This window comes from Arachis hypogaea, chromosome 13 (assembly GCF_003086295.3).
Source record: "Arachis hypogaea cultivar Tifrunner chromosome 13, arahy.Tifrunner.gnm2.J5K5, whole genome shotgun sequence".
Taxonomy (NCBI): Eukaryota; Viridiplantae; Streptophyta; class Magnoliopsida; order Fabales; family Fabaceae; genus Arachis; species Arachis hypogaea.
The window spans coordinates 135,663,228-135,678,761 of NC_092048.1; the positions used below are offsets into that span (position 1 = coordinate 135,663,228).

The 15,534-nt window shown below is 37.1% G+C and overlaps 1 protein-coding gene across 5 annotated transcripts; it reads right to left on the reverse strand.

Moving 5' to 3' along the window:
- Positions 1–5,287: 5,287 nt before the first annotated feature.
- LOC112791803 (ubiquitin-like-specific protease 1D) lies at positions 5,288–11,698 on the reverse strand. 5 transcript variants are annotated; one of them, XR_003197286.3, is made up of 15 exons: positions 11,091–11,698; positions 10,799–10,853; positions 10,369–10,466; positions 10,022–10,278; positions 9,435–9,483; positions 9,155–9,243; positions 9,039–9,071; positions 8,848–8,943; positions 8,131–8,233; positions 7,358–7,455; positions 6,708–6,830; positions 6,477–6,568; positions 6,184–6,264; positions 5,969–6,076; positions 5,288–5,838 (listed from the first exon to the last, which is right to left on the reverse strand). XR_003197286.3 is itself a non-coding variant. In XM_025834771.3 (14 exons), the coding sequence occupies exons 1-14, from the start codon at positions 11,409–11,411 to the stop codon at positions 5,796–5,798; spliced, it is 1,554 nt and encodes a 517-aa protein (XP_025690556.1). In that variant the 5' UTR covers positions 11,412–11,698; the 3' UTR covers positions 5,288–5,795. The 5 variants fall into 5 exon arrangements, 2 of the variants coding, with proteins under 2 accessions (XP_025690556.1, XP_025690554.1); XR_011870035.1 differs by having other exon boundaries at positions 6,184–6,298; XM_025834771.3 differs by lacking the exon at positions 6,477–6,568.
- Between the last annotated feature and the right edge of the window lie 3,836 nt (positions 11,699–15,534).

Consider the following 15,534-nt stretch of genomic DNA (forward strand, 5'->3'; position numbering starts at 1 on the left):
AAGTATGTAAGTTCTCAAAAAACAAAGCCCGTCTTCTTTTTGAATTGTTCGGGTGTATTTTTTGACCTTCTTTGGGTGTATTTTAGGTTGATTCCGACTGATTCGAATATGATGGTTGTTAGGGAACAAACACCGTCAGAAGCGATTGCAGTGTGAGTTTTCCAAGAATATTTCAACCTTATAACCTTATTATTTTCAAATACGTTGTTAACCTTTCATTTTTATTCTTGTTTAGAGTCCCGATCCAGGTTTTTGTGCCGGCATCCCAACAAACAACCACTGACACAAATTTCGAACCAACCCCTATGCTACAGATTGAAGGGACTAGAGAAACGTATGAAAATAGTATTGGGTGTATATTTATTTAGAGTTTGGGTGTATATTTGCTAACAGTTTGGGTGTATATTGTTCCTGACCAATTTTTTTTACGCCATGATTAATTTTGTGTAACTGTGCAGCACTCCTGAACCCCCCAAACAACTTCAAGAAACCACACCCACGCTTCCCCCAGCTCCAACTAAAATGTAAGTTCATCAGACTAAAATCAATCTTTGCTTATTATCCGTATATTCTTATTCTTACTCTTATTGTTATACATCATGACGCAGTCATCCAGCCGCAGAAGACGCTGCTGCCCTGTTGATGATGGCACGGACAGCAACCTATGTTCCTAAAACAGATCCAGGGATGCCATCATTCAGCCTTGGATTGACTGATTCAAGCCAGGAGGGGGTGTCAACGCAGGAGACAGAAAGGGAAAAATCTCCAGAAACTGCAACTATGCTAGAACAATTAGACAGTTTGGTCCAAAAATTAGCAAGCAGTGCGGCGAAGGGAAAAGACGAAAGTCCACAAATTCAGAGGGAGACTGGGGGAGAAAGTTCTGCAAAGTTTGAAACTCTTGGGGGAATAAATCGAATTCCAGATGATATGAAACAAAAGTGCTACATCTGGGGGACGAGACTGAAGGAAGACGCAGATGGCAATACTGACGAGTATGAGGAGATTTGCACTCTGATTGGACAAGGAGAATACATTTTGATAAGAATGCACCTTGCATCCCTCCAGGCAAAAAGTGATATAGAATCTCAGGTAATATTAGAATGGGCTGGGCTACACATACAAGTTTACAAGCTTACAAGTTGGCCCAGCCCAAATAGAACTCACGCGCATGAAGAGAAATAACAAGGCGCGTCAAAATCACGCGCTCAACACTCGAACGGTTACGTATGGCAGACTCTTCCACTTCTTCCACTTCTGTGCTGTATTCAAGATTTAATAAAATATACACCCAACTTTCTGTGCTGTATTCAAAATGTATGAATTACATGTACTAAAATATGAAGAAAAACATCAAATAAAATATACGCCCATAACCTGCGAATTTTTACAGCTTTTGTTCTATATGTATCTATATATGTGTCTATATGTAAATTGTGAATTAACAAAAATACACCCAAAAAGAACAGTGCTTTTACACCCATATTCTATATAACTATACACCCAAAGAGTTATCCCCTGCTGCTGGTACCCTGAACTGATAATTTATAACGTGTCCTTGATATTGGCTGCAATTTGAATGCGCCGCTGATGCAGCATCAAGCAGGTTTATCTGAATATAACACTCACGCATTAGCTAAACTATTAACGAGAAAAATAAACTCAATCGCCACAAATTTAAAGAACATTACTTTTACCTCGCTTAAAACTTTAGTCTTCTTCTTCTTTGTGGCATTTGCAATCTGTTTCTCCAGCTTTGAACCTAGCCTGTTTTTTGGACGTCCTCTTGTTCGAATCCTTGGCGGGCTTTGAAGCTCGTTAACGGATTCCAAGTTGGTGTCTTCGTGGGATAAAGAAGATGTCCCCTTCCTTTTGGCTTTTAATGCTTCCATCTCGGCCATGGTGTTATCGTACGCACGGTGCATAATTGCAGTCAACTCCTCCGATTCGGAGGCAAATTCGTAAATATTTTGCGAACGAAAAACCAATTGGTCGAACCTCTTGCTTCTTGGCTCCATCAGTGGCTCGTCGTGGCTGCTCTTGATGTGTGTGTGTCGCCTCTTTACCTTCTTGCTCCATCGTTCCAGTATATATCTAGGGGACACTTGGCTTACTTGTTCGAAGCTTAACACGCTTAGTGCGTGACGGCACAGTATCCCTCTCGACTCGAATAATAAGCATTGGCATTTTACCTCGGCTGCAACTGAGTCGTAGGTAACCGCGAATTTGTTGAATATTGAGCTGGAAACTTGTTCTACGACTTCATATACTGAATAGCCTAGAGCGGAATTCTTTAATCTGGTGATGCAATTCGCCTTTCCTCTGAATTGCGCTTGGACTTCCCTAAACTTTGCGTGAGTGTACGCATCTTGAAACTGAGCTTCAATGGAGGATTTGGTTGCACACGGTATGACCGTATGAAAATTTGCAGCATCTGATTCTCTCTCTGCTTGCTCCCTGCTTCCGAGGCAATTATCGTACTGTTTGACGAACTGAATAAGCGAGCTGTTCTGGGTGATGTACTTGTTAAAAAATGAATGCATGCTCTCGCTCCTTTGTGTGCTTCTCATCCCTGCCCAGAAGTGGTGATCCAGATAGATAGGAACCCATATGTGACGGTCTTCGTACAGATCTGCATAATACACCCAAACACAGACTGTAAAATACACCCGAAAGAACGTACAATTTACACCTCTGCTGCAGATTTTAAAAAAACATTACCTGAAAGCCACTTGTTGTCCGCAAGACCAAAATTCAGCAGAAAATCGTTTCAATTCCTATCGAATGAGTCTTTGCTATGAGAGTTCCAAACAACATGGCTCATTTCTTGTTCGATATCGGCATGTCCCTTGTACCCGTTTAATTTGCTTGGAATCTTCTTCATGATGTGCCAAATACACCAGCGGTGAACTGTTGTTGGCATACAGGCCTCTAAAGTCCTTTTCATTGATGCGCACTGATCGGTGAGAAACCCTTTTGAAGCGTTTCCTCCCATGCAACGAAGTCAGCATTGAAATAACCATTTGAATGATTCAATTTCTTCGTTCTTCATCAAAGAGCATCCGAGAAGTGTTGACTGACCGTGGTGATTCACCCCGACAAAAGAACCACAGACCAAATTATACTTGAAACAAATTACCATGGTCCAGAATGCAAAATCATTAGGTACACCCCAACAAATGCTTCGAATACACCCAATGAAACAGCCAATATACACCTCTGCCGCGGATTCGTAAAAATAAATTAATTTAGCATCATAAAAAGGGACAGTTTGTTACCTGTTTGTATTGTAGGTGGTGTCGAATGAAATGACGTCTCCGAAATACTCAAAGGCGGCTCTGCTTCTTGCATCGGCCCAAAAAGCCAGCTTAATCGATTGATCCTCCTCGAGTTCGAGCTCAAAAAAGAAATTCGGATTCTTCTCTTTCATTCTTAAGAAATATTTCCCGAATTCCTTTGCATCTTCTTGTTCGGAAACATTCCGCACTTCCCTGGTAATGTAATTCCTCACGTCCTTTTCGATAAAATTTAACTCGCGGTGACCCCCGGCAGCCGCAACAAATGATTGGTAGGTTTTGCTTGGTCTGATACCGGCCTCATCGTTATTCTCTATCGTACGACGAATGGAATGCTTAGTTCCCTGTGCTGTTTGAGCATCTCTGCTTTGCTTGGACAGCAGGGGTGTGAATGATCCAGCACAACCTTTGAAATGATCCAAGCACCGACATCCTTCAATGTGTGTATATAAATTCTTGCAGGACAGTTTACACCGGCTGTCGGATTGGTCTTCTCGGTTGGAGATATTTTAGATTTCCATTTTCCCTCTCTGCTACATGTAATCAGTTGATTCTTGATCTCGTTTCCCTTCCTATTTGTGCACCTAACTCTTGTAGAGAAACCTGCAGCCTTGGCATAGTTCCTGTAAAATTTTCTGGCATCTTCAAGGGTGGTAAAGGTCATTCCGACCTTTGGAACAAGCTCGTCATCAACAACCGAGAAAGGCTGCACAATACACCGTGTCAGAACTGTAAATACACCCATAGATATGATTCAAATACACCCAATCATGTCTAATATGATACACCCGAACCGCAACAACTCAACTACAGAATGACCTTTAAAGCCATAAACTGTCAATACACAGGCTGCAGAATACACCATGTCAAAAACTAAAAACACACCCAATCATGTCTGATATAATACACCTGAACAACAACAACTCAAATAAAAATAACAAAAAACCAGTAAAGTGTAGATACACCCACACTTCTAGCTAAAATACACCCAAAGAAGAATTGATCTACACCCGAGCGTCTGCTATAAATTCAGGTAATTAATCACAACTAATACATTGAATCGACAGATTCATGTTAACGTGTTACTTTCACAGTCAATGTTCAGCAATTTTTAAACTACACAATGCTATACAAATTACTGAAAGAAAATTCATACTAATCCTATGTAAATCAAACCTCAGGAACTTCGTTAGATTCAAATTCATAATCCACTTCGCCTGGATTCAGCTGACTTCTGAGGTTGAATGATCCATTATCTTCAAAACGAGTTCAAACTTTGATTTCAGAAAACAACAAATCAAAAGATAAAACGAAGCTCGAGTTGCAGAGAGAGAAAAAGGTAACGTAAACGAAGAACATACCAGTGAGAAAAGGAGAGGAAAAGATCGATGGAGAAGAATGAGGGAAGACGCGCGAGAAGAAGAAGAACCAAATCTCAAAATAACGAAAACGAAGAAGGAAACAAATATTTTAAATTTGGAAGTTAGATATACGCGGGATGTTATATAGCGCGTGTAATCAACGTACGTGAAGCAGCGCGTATTTTGATTTTATTGTTTAATAAACTTGTAAAGCATACAAGCCCTAATGGCTTGTATGCAGAGCTTTTCCGTTTTAGAATATATATTTAATATAATTTTTTTACCCCATTTTTAAATTTTTCGATAACTCATTTGTCATTGAATCTTTTGAGATTTTTTTATCAAGGATGTAAACTTCAAATACTATTTTGGTATTTTCCTCTTGTTTTAATTTTGCCAAGGACCAAAGACAGTTTATGAAAGATGCCTCATTCGGTTATACTGCAGGGACTCGAGAGCTCGCTTATCACACAACTTATAAAATATCGAGACATTAGCCAAATTAGCTCAAATTGGTGGTGTTAGTTTGCTCTTATACTCATGTACTGACACTGACAACGTTAAGGACTAAGGTGAACAAGACAAACCCGCAAGTTAAAAACGATATGGTGAAACATAACATCAAATGAGTTACCGCATCAAACTTCAATTGGAATCCTATAATATTAATCCAACTCTCAGCGATTCAAGTACAAAATAATTGGTAGATTCACCTTGGAGCCTACCTAGCAGACTATCATCTCTGTACTGACCTGTCCTACTATACATCTGGAAAGTGGAAGGAACTCTTATCCACAAGAAATGGTTAGAAACTGGATATGTGTTTTTACGCATAGTAAACTGCCGGCCACCTTTTTCCATGTACCGTGGGAAACTCGGTGATAAAAAAAAGCACCAGATAGTTGATGTCTGTACAGGTGAAGAAACAATAACATCGATTATGTGAACTGTCGAAAGATTCTTCATCCAATTAAAATGCAAATTGTAATTCATGCGGTGGTTAGATCAGGGTCCTTGGCTGTCTCAGCACATTCAGTTGGACTTGTGCCCGAAAATGATGAAGGAGAACACTTTGGAGAATAGTTACGGTCAATTGAATTTGTAAGTTCTTCCACGAGCAGTTTACGGATTTTCACTCTCAAACTGGATGCTTCTGAAGGTTTGAACCACTGCTTGCCAAACTGCAAATTGATCAATTATTAGAGATAAGATCTTCTCTTATTTTAACTATCAAAATAAAAAATAAATTTTATTTTGTGGTGGGGGTGTGTGTCAGGGTGGGGTGGGGGGAGTAAGACCAACACTAATTACCATAGCCAAATTTTTCTTTTTGAGTCTTTCTGGTGCCTCTTCAATGAAACGTTCAATAAAGTACAATACAAAAAGGCCACAATCATAATCATTCCTTTGTTGGGGAACCTGGTGCAAAAGACGTGCATAAAAAGTGGAAATAAGATTAAATCATATTATCATCCTCAAACAACTACCACAAACACGATATGCTAGATTACAGCACATAAATTTACCGTGATAACTTGCGTTTCAATTCGACGGGGAAGGCAATTCCATATCCTGTCTGCAATTGAAACATCTGATGACATATGTTCCTGATCCAAATAGTTCTTTTCTTCTATCAGAAAGCTACAAAGCATAATTTCGCTACATTAACTTCGATGTTTGAATTGTAAAATAAAAACTAACAAAGCAAGCAAAACTAGATTGTGCGTCGACCTAGTCAAATGGCCTTCTTATCAGCCCCAGGTCCAAAAACAATAAATCAGGGAAATTGGTTACCCAGGTAGGTGGTAGTGGACTTAACTGAATTTGTCATACCCACCAAACAGACTACCCAAGAGGTTTAGCTGGATCTGGCTTTCAAGTCCAGTACTTACAAGCACATAAGAAAAGTACCTACTTGTAACATAGGATGGTAGTGAAGTCACAAGATATGGAAGCTGTGATATGTTTAAGAACTAATAACCAGAGCACAAATGAACTAGATATGTCACATATATGGTATACAATAAATCAAGTGCTACTTCATCCTAACCTTTTGATGTTATCAAATAGTGATCTGCTAGAGTGAAGACTCAGAGAATCCAGATGAAGTATGATTGGCCCTGATTCATCACCTTTATCCGGGATACAAATAATGATCAAGCTCCAATGAAGACTAAATACATGAAACATTAGAAGAAAAAGAATCCGGAAATGAGAGAATGGACAAGAGAGATTAAAATATAACAATAAAAATGACCCTGCTGTCAATATAAAATTGGGCATGAAGTGCATTCATAGGAGCACAGAAAACATAACTATAAAAATTTACAGTTAAATAACCCATTCTTCATTTGTTTTTTCTTACCAGTTTTTCTTCTCCCACTATTTCTTCTAATATGAAAATATTATAAGGCAGAAGAGACTTAAAATATATCAAAGAAAAACTAACTACAGAGCATATCAGCCCCCTATTTTAGTCGGACAAGCCATAGTTGTAGTTTCAAGTCAATGTAAAATGAGGTGACACTATAGCCCAAGTATTAAATATATTTCTTGACCTTAGAGGGCTTTCCCTATCACAAGAATTGTATTTTCTTCCTATAATAACCTAAAACAAAAGAAAGCACAAAAGAACTTCCTCGCAGTCAAGAATTTAATAACTTACAAAATGAAGTTTCACTGCTAAGGAAAAAAACTTACTCCTCGTGTACTGGAATCAAAACATAGGTCTTCTGAAATATATTTACACCCTTCCACCACCTTCTGAATTTGACAAAGAATGTTGCTCTGTCACTTTGCTATATCATTTAATGGGAAAATGAATTAGAGTACATACTAAAAAATTAACACTCCAAAATGCATAAGTTGCTAGGTTAAGGCACGTGGATGCAGTTTGTCTCTTATACAGAAAAGCCTTTAGGCTTGAAATGCAGACAATACCCAAGCGACCTCCCTCATGATGAAATTTAACTGTTAATAAGAATAATAATTACACCTATTATTCACTTGTTCTCTATCATGCATTCTAACTAATGAACTATCAAATATCCCACTCAAATTTCCAGATTACTTTTCCCATAGACAACTTCACATGTCTCCTAGAAAGAATCAGTGCAAAAAAACAGAAAAAAAAACATTGCAAAAGGGTCATGATACAAGTGATAAACTAATAGTTTATGCTGCCCGAGAAATAGTTCTTCGATCAGTCATTTGCACTTGTATAGTGATCTATTGAATGTTTCCTTCAAAACTATCAAGCAAAAACATATTTAATAACAGAAGTTAAACATCGTTCATACGTTATCAGCTATCAGTCAAACCAGCAGCCAGTAAAGGGCACATTATTTTTAGAATAGAACAATTAAGAATGTGATGATCTTAAACATATAAACTCTACTTGCAAATAATTAGAAAATTATTGCCATACATGCACATAAATACAGCTATGGATGTGCATAAAGATAATATACTACCTTAACCGAAACAGCCTCCTGAAGCTTCTTGTAGAAATATGTATTAAAAAAATGATACTCGGATAACGATCTATTTGCCAAAGATGCTTGCTGCTTCAAATATCTAGCAAAGTGAAAATGTCATAAGTAGAGATATTAAAAGCTAACATCATACTGCAGTATGGTTCAAGTTTTCAGCTAGAGTCATCCAAAAGGTCAAAAACAGCACATTGGTTTAGGAACCAACGCAATAGTAATGACAGGTAGAAAACTCCAGTGAGAAAAACTAGTGGAGCAATCTTGAATTTCTTGGCGTTATATTTGGCTAAGCATAGCCACACACAAACAAACAAACACACACACACACACAAGGTCAAAAACAGCACATTGGTTTAGGAATCAAAGCAATAGTAATGACAGGCAGACAACTCTGGTAGGAAAAACTAGTGGAGCAATATCAAATTTCTGGGTATTATATTTGGCTACACACACAGACAGACAACTGAACTTAAAGACTAAGTAGTTTCAGTAGTAAAAAGAACTATAATTTATCCTATCAAATACGCAACGATTTCGCTCTATCCATATACATCCCCACCAAATTACATCCTATGAATATAGGTTAACAAGAGAAAGAAAACACGAACCTACATATTTCACTTCAAAATAACAAAGAAAAAAAAATTTAACATTAATAACCTATTTGGAAAAATGGAGGGAAAGTACAAATAAACTTACCGTATGTAAAAATTCATAATAGTTGAAGTCAAATAGCTTTCAGGAGCAAGGCAATCTATGTCTGAGTAACAAATTTCAACAGACTCAGGATCGTCACTGGGCCATCACAAAGGTAAGTTTAAAGGTCATACAAGAAAAATGTGGATCTAAACAATGATGGTTAAAGTACAAAGTTCTATCCTTTGGAGTACCTTGATGGGTAATACATCTTAGCATCTTTCGCACTGAAAAGCAACACATACAAATCAGATAAAACAACAAATTTCATAGACATATTGCTGAAGAGAAATGACTAAATATATAATACCATTCAGCAAGTTTTTTTTCTTGCTCTGTCTTCTCTAGCACATAAGGTTCATCATCATCATCATCATCATCAAGGACAATGGGCTGACCCTGTTTAAAACATGTTATATATAACATATCACAAATCAATTATTAATGAAGCTAAAGTTGTCTGTGATTATCAACATACTACTAATCAAACTGTGGGTTCTAGTATAAATCACTCTAACTGCCAAAGGTGAATGGATATATGAGACATTTTTATATATAATATAATAATAAATAATATATTATAAATATACCTTCTTGGACCTCGAGTCATCTGATTGAATTGCCTGTCTAGTTTCCTTCCTACAAGAAAGGAAAAAATCAAATTAGAACACAACTAACAAATTCATTCATTTGAAAACTCCCAGTTAGAAACATGAATAACAAATCATATATGTAACATCTTCAGCTCAGATAGTAAACAGGTAAGAGAAAACCATATTAATATTAATGGCTTACTTAAGTACCTGAACGATTGAGCATCAGGTTCTCCAGATCATGAGTTTAGATTACAAAGGAAGAGGATGAAAGCAAAAAACTTTTTTTTTTAAAAAAAAAGGACAAGGAGACAGAATAATTTCAGATGAAACCGATTGCTATTCTTCATCTAGCCCAAATTTGTATTGGGCACTGACCCAAATACAGAAAGGCAGAAATGCCACACACCATTATCCTTATAAACTATAGGATGCCCCTGGGTAAATTTAACTAAAATTGGCATATACTAGAGAAAGAAATATTCAGTACAAGAGATGCAAAGGATACATGTCAAGTGAATTAACGATGGTAAAATGGCTAGGGTTTGAATGAAAAACAGTGAAGCAAGACATTCTGCTCTTACACTTCTGGAGCAAAGAATCTTGACAGGCTTTTCCCAATGTTCGCAGCAGAGATACTGGAAGCTGCTCTGGATTTTTTACCATCATTAAAAGCATCATTCTTGGAAAGGTTGGTAGCGCATTGAAATGGCTCATTTCTAGAAGATGATCTAAGCCTCCTTCCTCCTTTAGGTTCTCCCTTGTCTTTTATTGTCTCGTTATTGCAATGTCTGAAATGTGAAGTCTCTTTTCCAGATGTATCAACCACCATACAATCAGTCTGCTTAACAAATTACAGTCAAACCGGGTACTGACAAGTAAGTCAAAAAGGACAAATGGAGTATCTTGCAAATGTTGCAAAGGACCTTACATCAACTCCTTCCAATTTCTTAGAAAAACAAGATGCAAATGAGGGTTGAACTGGCACTTGAGATGAGATACTCTTCTGTCTCGAGTCACTAGACACACCTTCAAAAACATCCAGTTTCTCAGTATCCCACAAACAAGTAATTCAATCACACGTCACTGCATAGTTTTACAGATATATCATACCAAATTGATAATCTGATATGAAAAACTTTTACAATACCGAAGATGCACACCTTAACCAACAAATGCAAAGCAAAGCCATGACATAATGCCCCAGTAACAATGGCAAGAAAAGATTAAATTTCACTCATAGACCATTTTCAACAGCCACCTTCTATTAGCAACCATATGATTAGGCTCTATGGGGTTAAGATGATAGTTAATTAATAGGCATTACCACAAGATTGATTCAACCAAAACAGAAACCTCACCAACATCACTTGAGCCAGTAGCATTTCTCGGTTTATCATCAGCATCAACAACTTCCTGTTCTACATAGGAAAACGAAAAATCAAACAAAATATAAGTAACTAAACTTAGAACAAAAGTCCTTCGACATCAATAAACCACATGAATTTACAGTGCAATGCTCATTTAAGCGAAAACCGAATCGATTAACGCGGGCTAATCAAAACCAACGACTCACACAACACATTAACACACATTTTTAAAAGGAAAAAACAAAAAACAAATGAATGTTTCTTTGTATATTAAGAGGCAAACCTGGACGTGTGGCGTCCTTCTCCGGCGAGCTAGCTCTTCCTCTTGTCGCTTGATGGTATCGAGAATCTTGACACCTCCATCCTTCAACATCGGGAGATGGATTCTCAAGGTTTGCTTCTTGCTCTGAATGCTTTCGATGAGCTGGTGGTCGGTGTAGTATCTAAATTCATCGTCGAGGGAGAAGGAATTACCGGAGGCCATAGGCTTGACCACGATCTCCGGCGGCGGTGCGTCGCCGTGGCGGGGGAGAAGAGCTTCCCAGTCAAGGTCGAGACGGCGCTTCTTCTGCGAATTAGAGTTAGGTTCGCGTTGTTGGTCCATTCATTTGATCTTTTTTAACTCTCAGTGAGTTACTCAGCGAGTGGGCGAGTGAACTCAGCGAGTGAAGGGTATTTTTGGAATGAATCAGCAATCCGTAAAAAATTGGAATGAAGGAAGTAACGGCGGAGAATCCATTTTACGGTGCGGTGTGGTGGCCTGCGCTGCTATGCTAGGGTGGCACAGTTTTTCAGAGAACGATAGAACTTGTTGCTAATTCACACTTTTTGTTAAGGGTAAAATATTTCAGCCGATTATTATATACTCAAATTCCTTCTCAAAACTTAGAATTGTATGTTTTCACTTTTCCGTAATAATATAACAAATAAAATCTTCTAAAAAATAATTTCTCTTTTAAAAATTAATTTTGAGTCATAGATTCACGCGATTATTCAATTTGGCCCCTAAATTTTAAAATTGTTTATATCAGTCCTCTAGATTTCAGTCCAGACACCAATATAATCTCTCAACTCTTTTCTGCAATGACTAGACAAATAGAGTGTTGAGATGGAGCTCTCCTTATCACACTGGATGATGAGTAAACGACGTTGTTTATCTTTGGCGCCCAAACAAGTCAGAAATGAAGAATAGTGGAGGTAAAGAAGAAAAAGAATACTTTATTTTGGATCTCCATTGTTTCTTCTCCCTTCATATACAAAGTGATGACATTTCTGACTTGTTTAGGTGCCAAAGATAAACGACGTCGTTTACTCATCATCCACCGTGGCAGAGAGGGTGTCATCTCAGCATTCTGTTTGTCTAATCATCGCCGAAAAGAGTCGAGGGATCATATAGATGTCCGAACTTGAATCTGAAGGACCAGTACAAATAATTTTAAATTTCGACTATCAAAATGAGTAATCGCATAAATCTCATATACCAAAATGAAAATTTAGTCATGAATTTGAGTATTAATACATTATATAGAAGAATTTATATAATTAGGATTAAAAAACCTTCTAATTATCTATTTGCCCACAAAAATATTACTTATTTATTATAATAACAAAAATACTCAAAACAATATTAAATAAGAGGTAAATAGTAGCATAAACTTAAAGTTGGACATAGAAGAATTTCAGATTAAATATTTTGATTTCTAACAAATTTTATTTTTTTTAAATTTTCAAAAAATAATTTCATTAAGGAAAAGTATGAGGAGACAATATACCTATTGTACAATATATATATATATATATATATATAATGGGGTTTAATTGAAATTAGCGTTAAATTATGGGTAATTAATTAATTTTGATTTCTTTTTAATTTGAATTTTGAAACAAATTAGGATTACCGTCAGTTATAGAATCAAAAAAAGAAACGGCCTCCATCAAGACGGCGTGAATTCAACTCTCTCCATTAATTCGAGGATCTCGCCGCGTCAGCCCTTCAAGATCACTGACTGTCGTCTGCCTCTCTTCCCACCGTTCTGTTGTTCGAACTGCGTCCAGGTGGTTTGCGTGGTCTTCACGCTAGTGCAGCAACCCAAACCTGCAACAAGGAGTATTTGTAGCCGGAAGACTGTCTTCCCAACGGTCACATCTCAAGACGAACGCATTTCAAGCGAGGGTCATCCTTCATGCACACTATCGGACAAAGATACATTAATGCAGTGCGATCTCGTTGAACCCCTAGGCTGTGATATGTCTACCGTTGCAATGGTTTCATCAGACCAACCTCAAAACATATCCGGTGATGTTGTCGTCGGCGTTGAGAAGTCAAACCAGGTGAGCAATTTTCATAAAGAAATTCTGCCATGAATGTTTAGTTTTCGAAAAATTCAGATTTAGGTGAGCAATTTTCATAAAGAAATTCTGCCATGGATGTTTAGTTTTCGGAAAATTCGTATTTTATGTCACATTGTAAATGAGGTGTTTATTTTTATCATAAGAGCAGTATCTATATGTGATGAATGAGTTGTTATTGAACTAAATGTTTGATTGTTTTATATTAAATGGTATGATTATATTCATGCAGAATTTGAAAGAATTAATTAACCATTTCATGCGTATATGATTGTTTTTAAAGGAATGGTATACTTATGTGCAGCAAACATATTTTATACTTATTTTTTTGTATATGAATGTATTTTGCCTACATATTATATGGCATATTTTATATGCTAACTATCCTATTATATTTGTATCTGTCATTCAGATGGCCATATATTTTATATGGATGTTGGAATAGCCTAAATTACTTAGTTGGTATGCATTGTAATGTATGGTATGCGTATATTGTTGCTACATGAAGGTCATTCAATGAATTAAAAAAGCAAATATAAGGTGATGCAGGGGTTGACAAACAGGACTAAATTAAAGTGTATGGTACTTGGATTTCCTGCATGTTAATCATGACATGCTTATTTTAGTGCTTTGTAATGGCATGGTATCTTTATATGATAACTGCATATATTTGTTTTTATTTGCTCACATGTTGTATGCATATTATGTGGTTTATATGGATATGGGGTTTGTGTGGTTTATATGGCATGGTATCCTTATATGAGTGTTTTGTACGTATATGATATCTGCACATTATGTTTGCCGGCATGTTTTTATTTATATATTTTATTTATATTTTTTATGTGTAGAAAAGATGTTTTGTAGCTAATTATACATGATTGTCATTGAATGAAAAAAGAAACAACTAAAGGGTGAAATATAATTAAATAATACAAGAAATGAAATAAATAATTCTCTTGGCTTGATTTGTAGCTGTTGCTGTGTTTTTGGTGATTGTTTTTGAGATTTTATTTAAATGAGTTTTGATAAGGATCTTTAACCTTTTGGTTACTCTGTTTGTTTTGGAATTATAGGCTACGCAGTTGTCGGATGTTATGGATATTGGAAGTGAAGAGATGGAGCTTGGTGATGAGGTTTTGGAATCTAGTTTATTTTTGTGTAGTCATAATGTGCATGTTTGATTTTATAACTAATGGTAATTAATTTTTCTTTCGGATTAATATAAAATATAGTTACCAGATCATGGTTGCCTACAAGAAGACGAGATACCAAGAGTTGGAATGCGGTTTGCTCAGTTACAGATGACTCATGACTTTTATGTTACCTATGCAAAGAAAGTTGGATTTGCAACTAAGATAAAGACGACAACATTTGACAAGATCACAAAGGCTCTCGTTAACCAAGTTATACAATGTAACCGCGACGGGTACCGCGAGTCTCGTGTTAAAGCACCAACGCGAAAGAATACGATTTCAGCTGCTGGGTGCAAGACAAAGATATATGTAAAGTTTGATAAAGACGTGTAAGACTGGGTTTTGTTCAAGGTTGACTTGACGCACTCACACCCCTATTCAGCGAGAAAGGTAGTGCACTACCATGAGTATAGGCAGCTAACCATGCATGCGAAGTGCGTGATCGAGGATAATGATGAGGCTGGGATTCGACCAAATAAGACATTCCTTGCTTTGTCAAATGAGGTTGGAGGCCCCTCTAATGTGGGATTCTCAGAGAAGAATTTAAGAAACTATATAACAGCAAGGCTCCGAACTAGCAACGTGAATGCGGATGTCAGGGAGATGATGAGCTACTTTATGAGAATAAAGGACATCAATCCGAACTTCTTTTACGCGGTGAAGTTGGACGAGGAGTGTAAATTTAAGAGTGCAGTATGGGTGGATGCAAGATGTAGGGCGTCGTATGAATACTACGGAGACGTTGTGTCAGTTGATAACACCTACAGTACAAACATGTATGAAGTAGTTCAATTGGTGTTGTGCACTTTATTTTTTTAAACTCTATATAATCATGATTGGCATTTCTTATGTCTGGTTGGTTTTTTCTAGTAGGCATGAATTACCCTTTGTGTCATTCGTTGGGGTCAACCACCATGGTAAGTCAACCCTCCTCGGTTGTGCTTTGCTGGGGAATGAGGAAATCACAAGTTATGAGTGGGTCTTCAGCAAATAGGTGAAGTGCATGAAATCTGCTCCGCAGCGTATCATAACCGATCAATGTCAGTCCATTTTCGTGTGATCAGGAATACATTACCCGACACACGCCACTGATGGTGCATCTAGCATATTACGAAGAAGTTACCGAGCAAGCTTGGTGGTTACCTCCGGTACAGAGCTTTGTATGATGACCTCAATGACATCGTG

Coding starts and splice junctions, on each gene's coding strand:
- LOC112791803 (XM_025834769.3), bottom strand. CDS start 11,411: ATGGACCAACAACGCGAACCTAACTCTAATTCGCAGAAGAAGCGCCGT. Junction 10,467..10,798: donor TACTGGCTCAAGTGATGTTG/GTGAGGTTTCTG, acceptor ATGTTTTTGAAG/GTGTGTCTAGTGACTCGAGA. Junction 10,279..10,368: donor AGAAATTGGAAGGAGTTGAT/GTAAGGTCCTTT, acceptor TTTGTTAAGCAG/ACTGATTGTATGGTGGTTGA.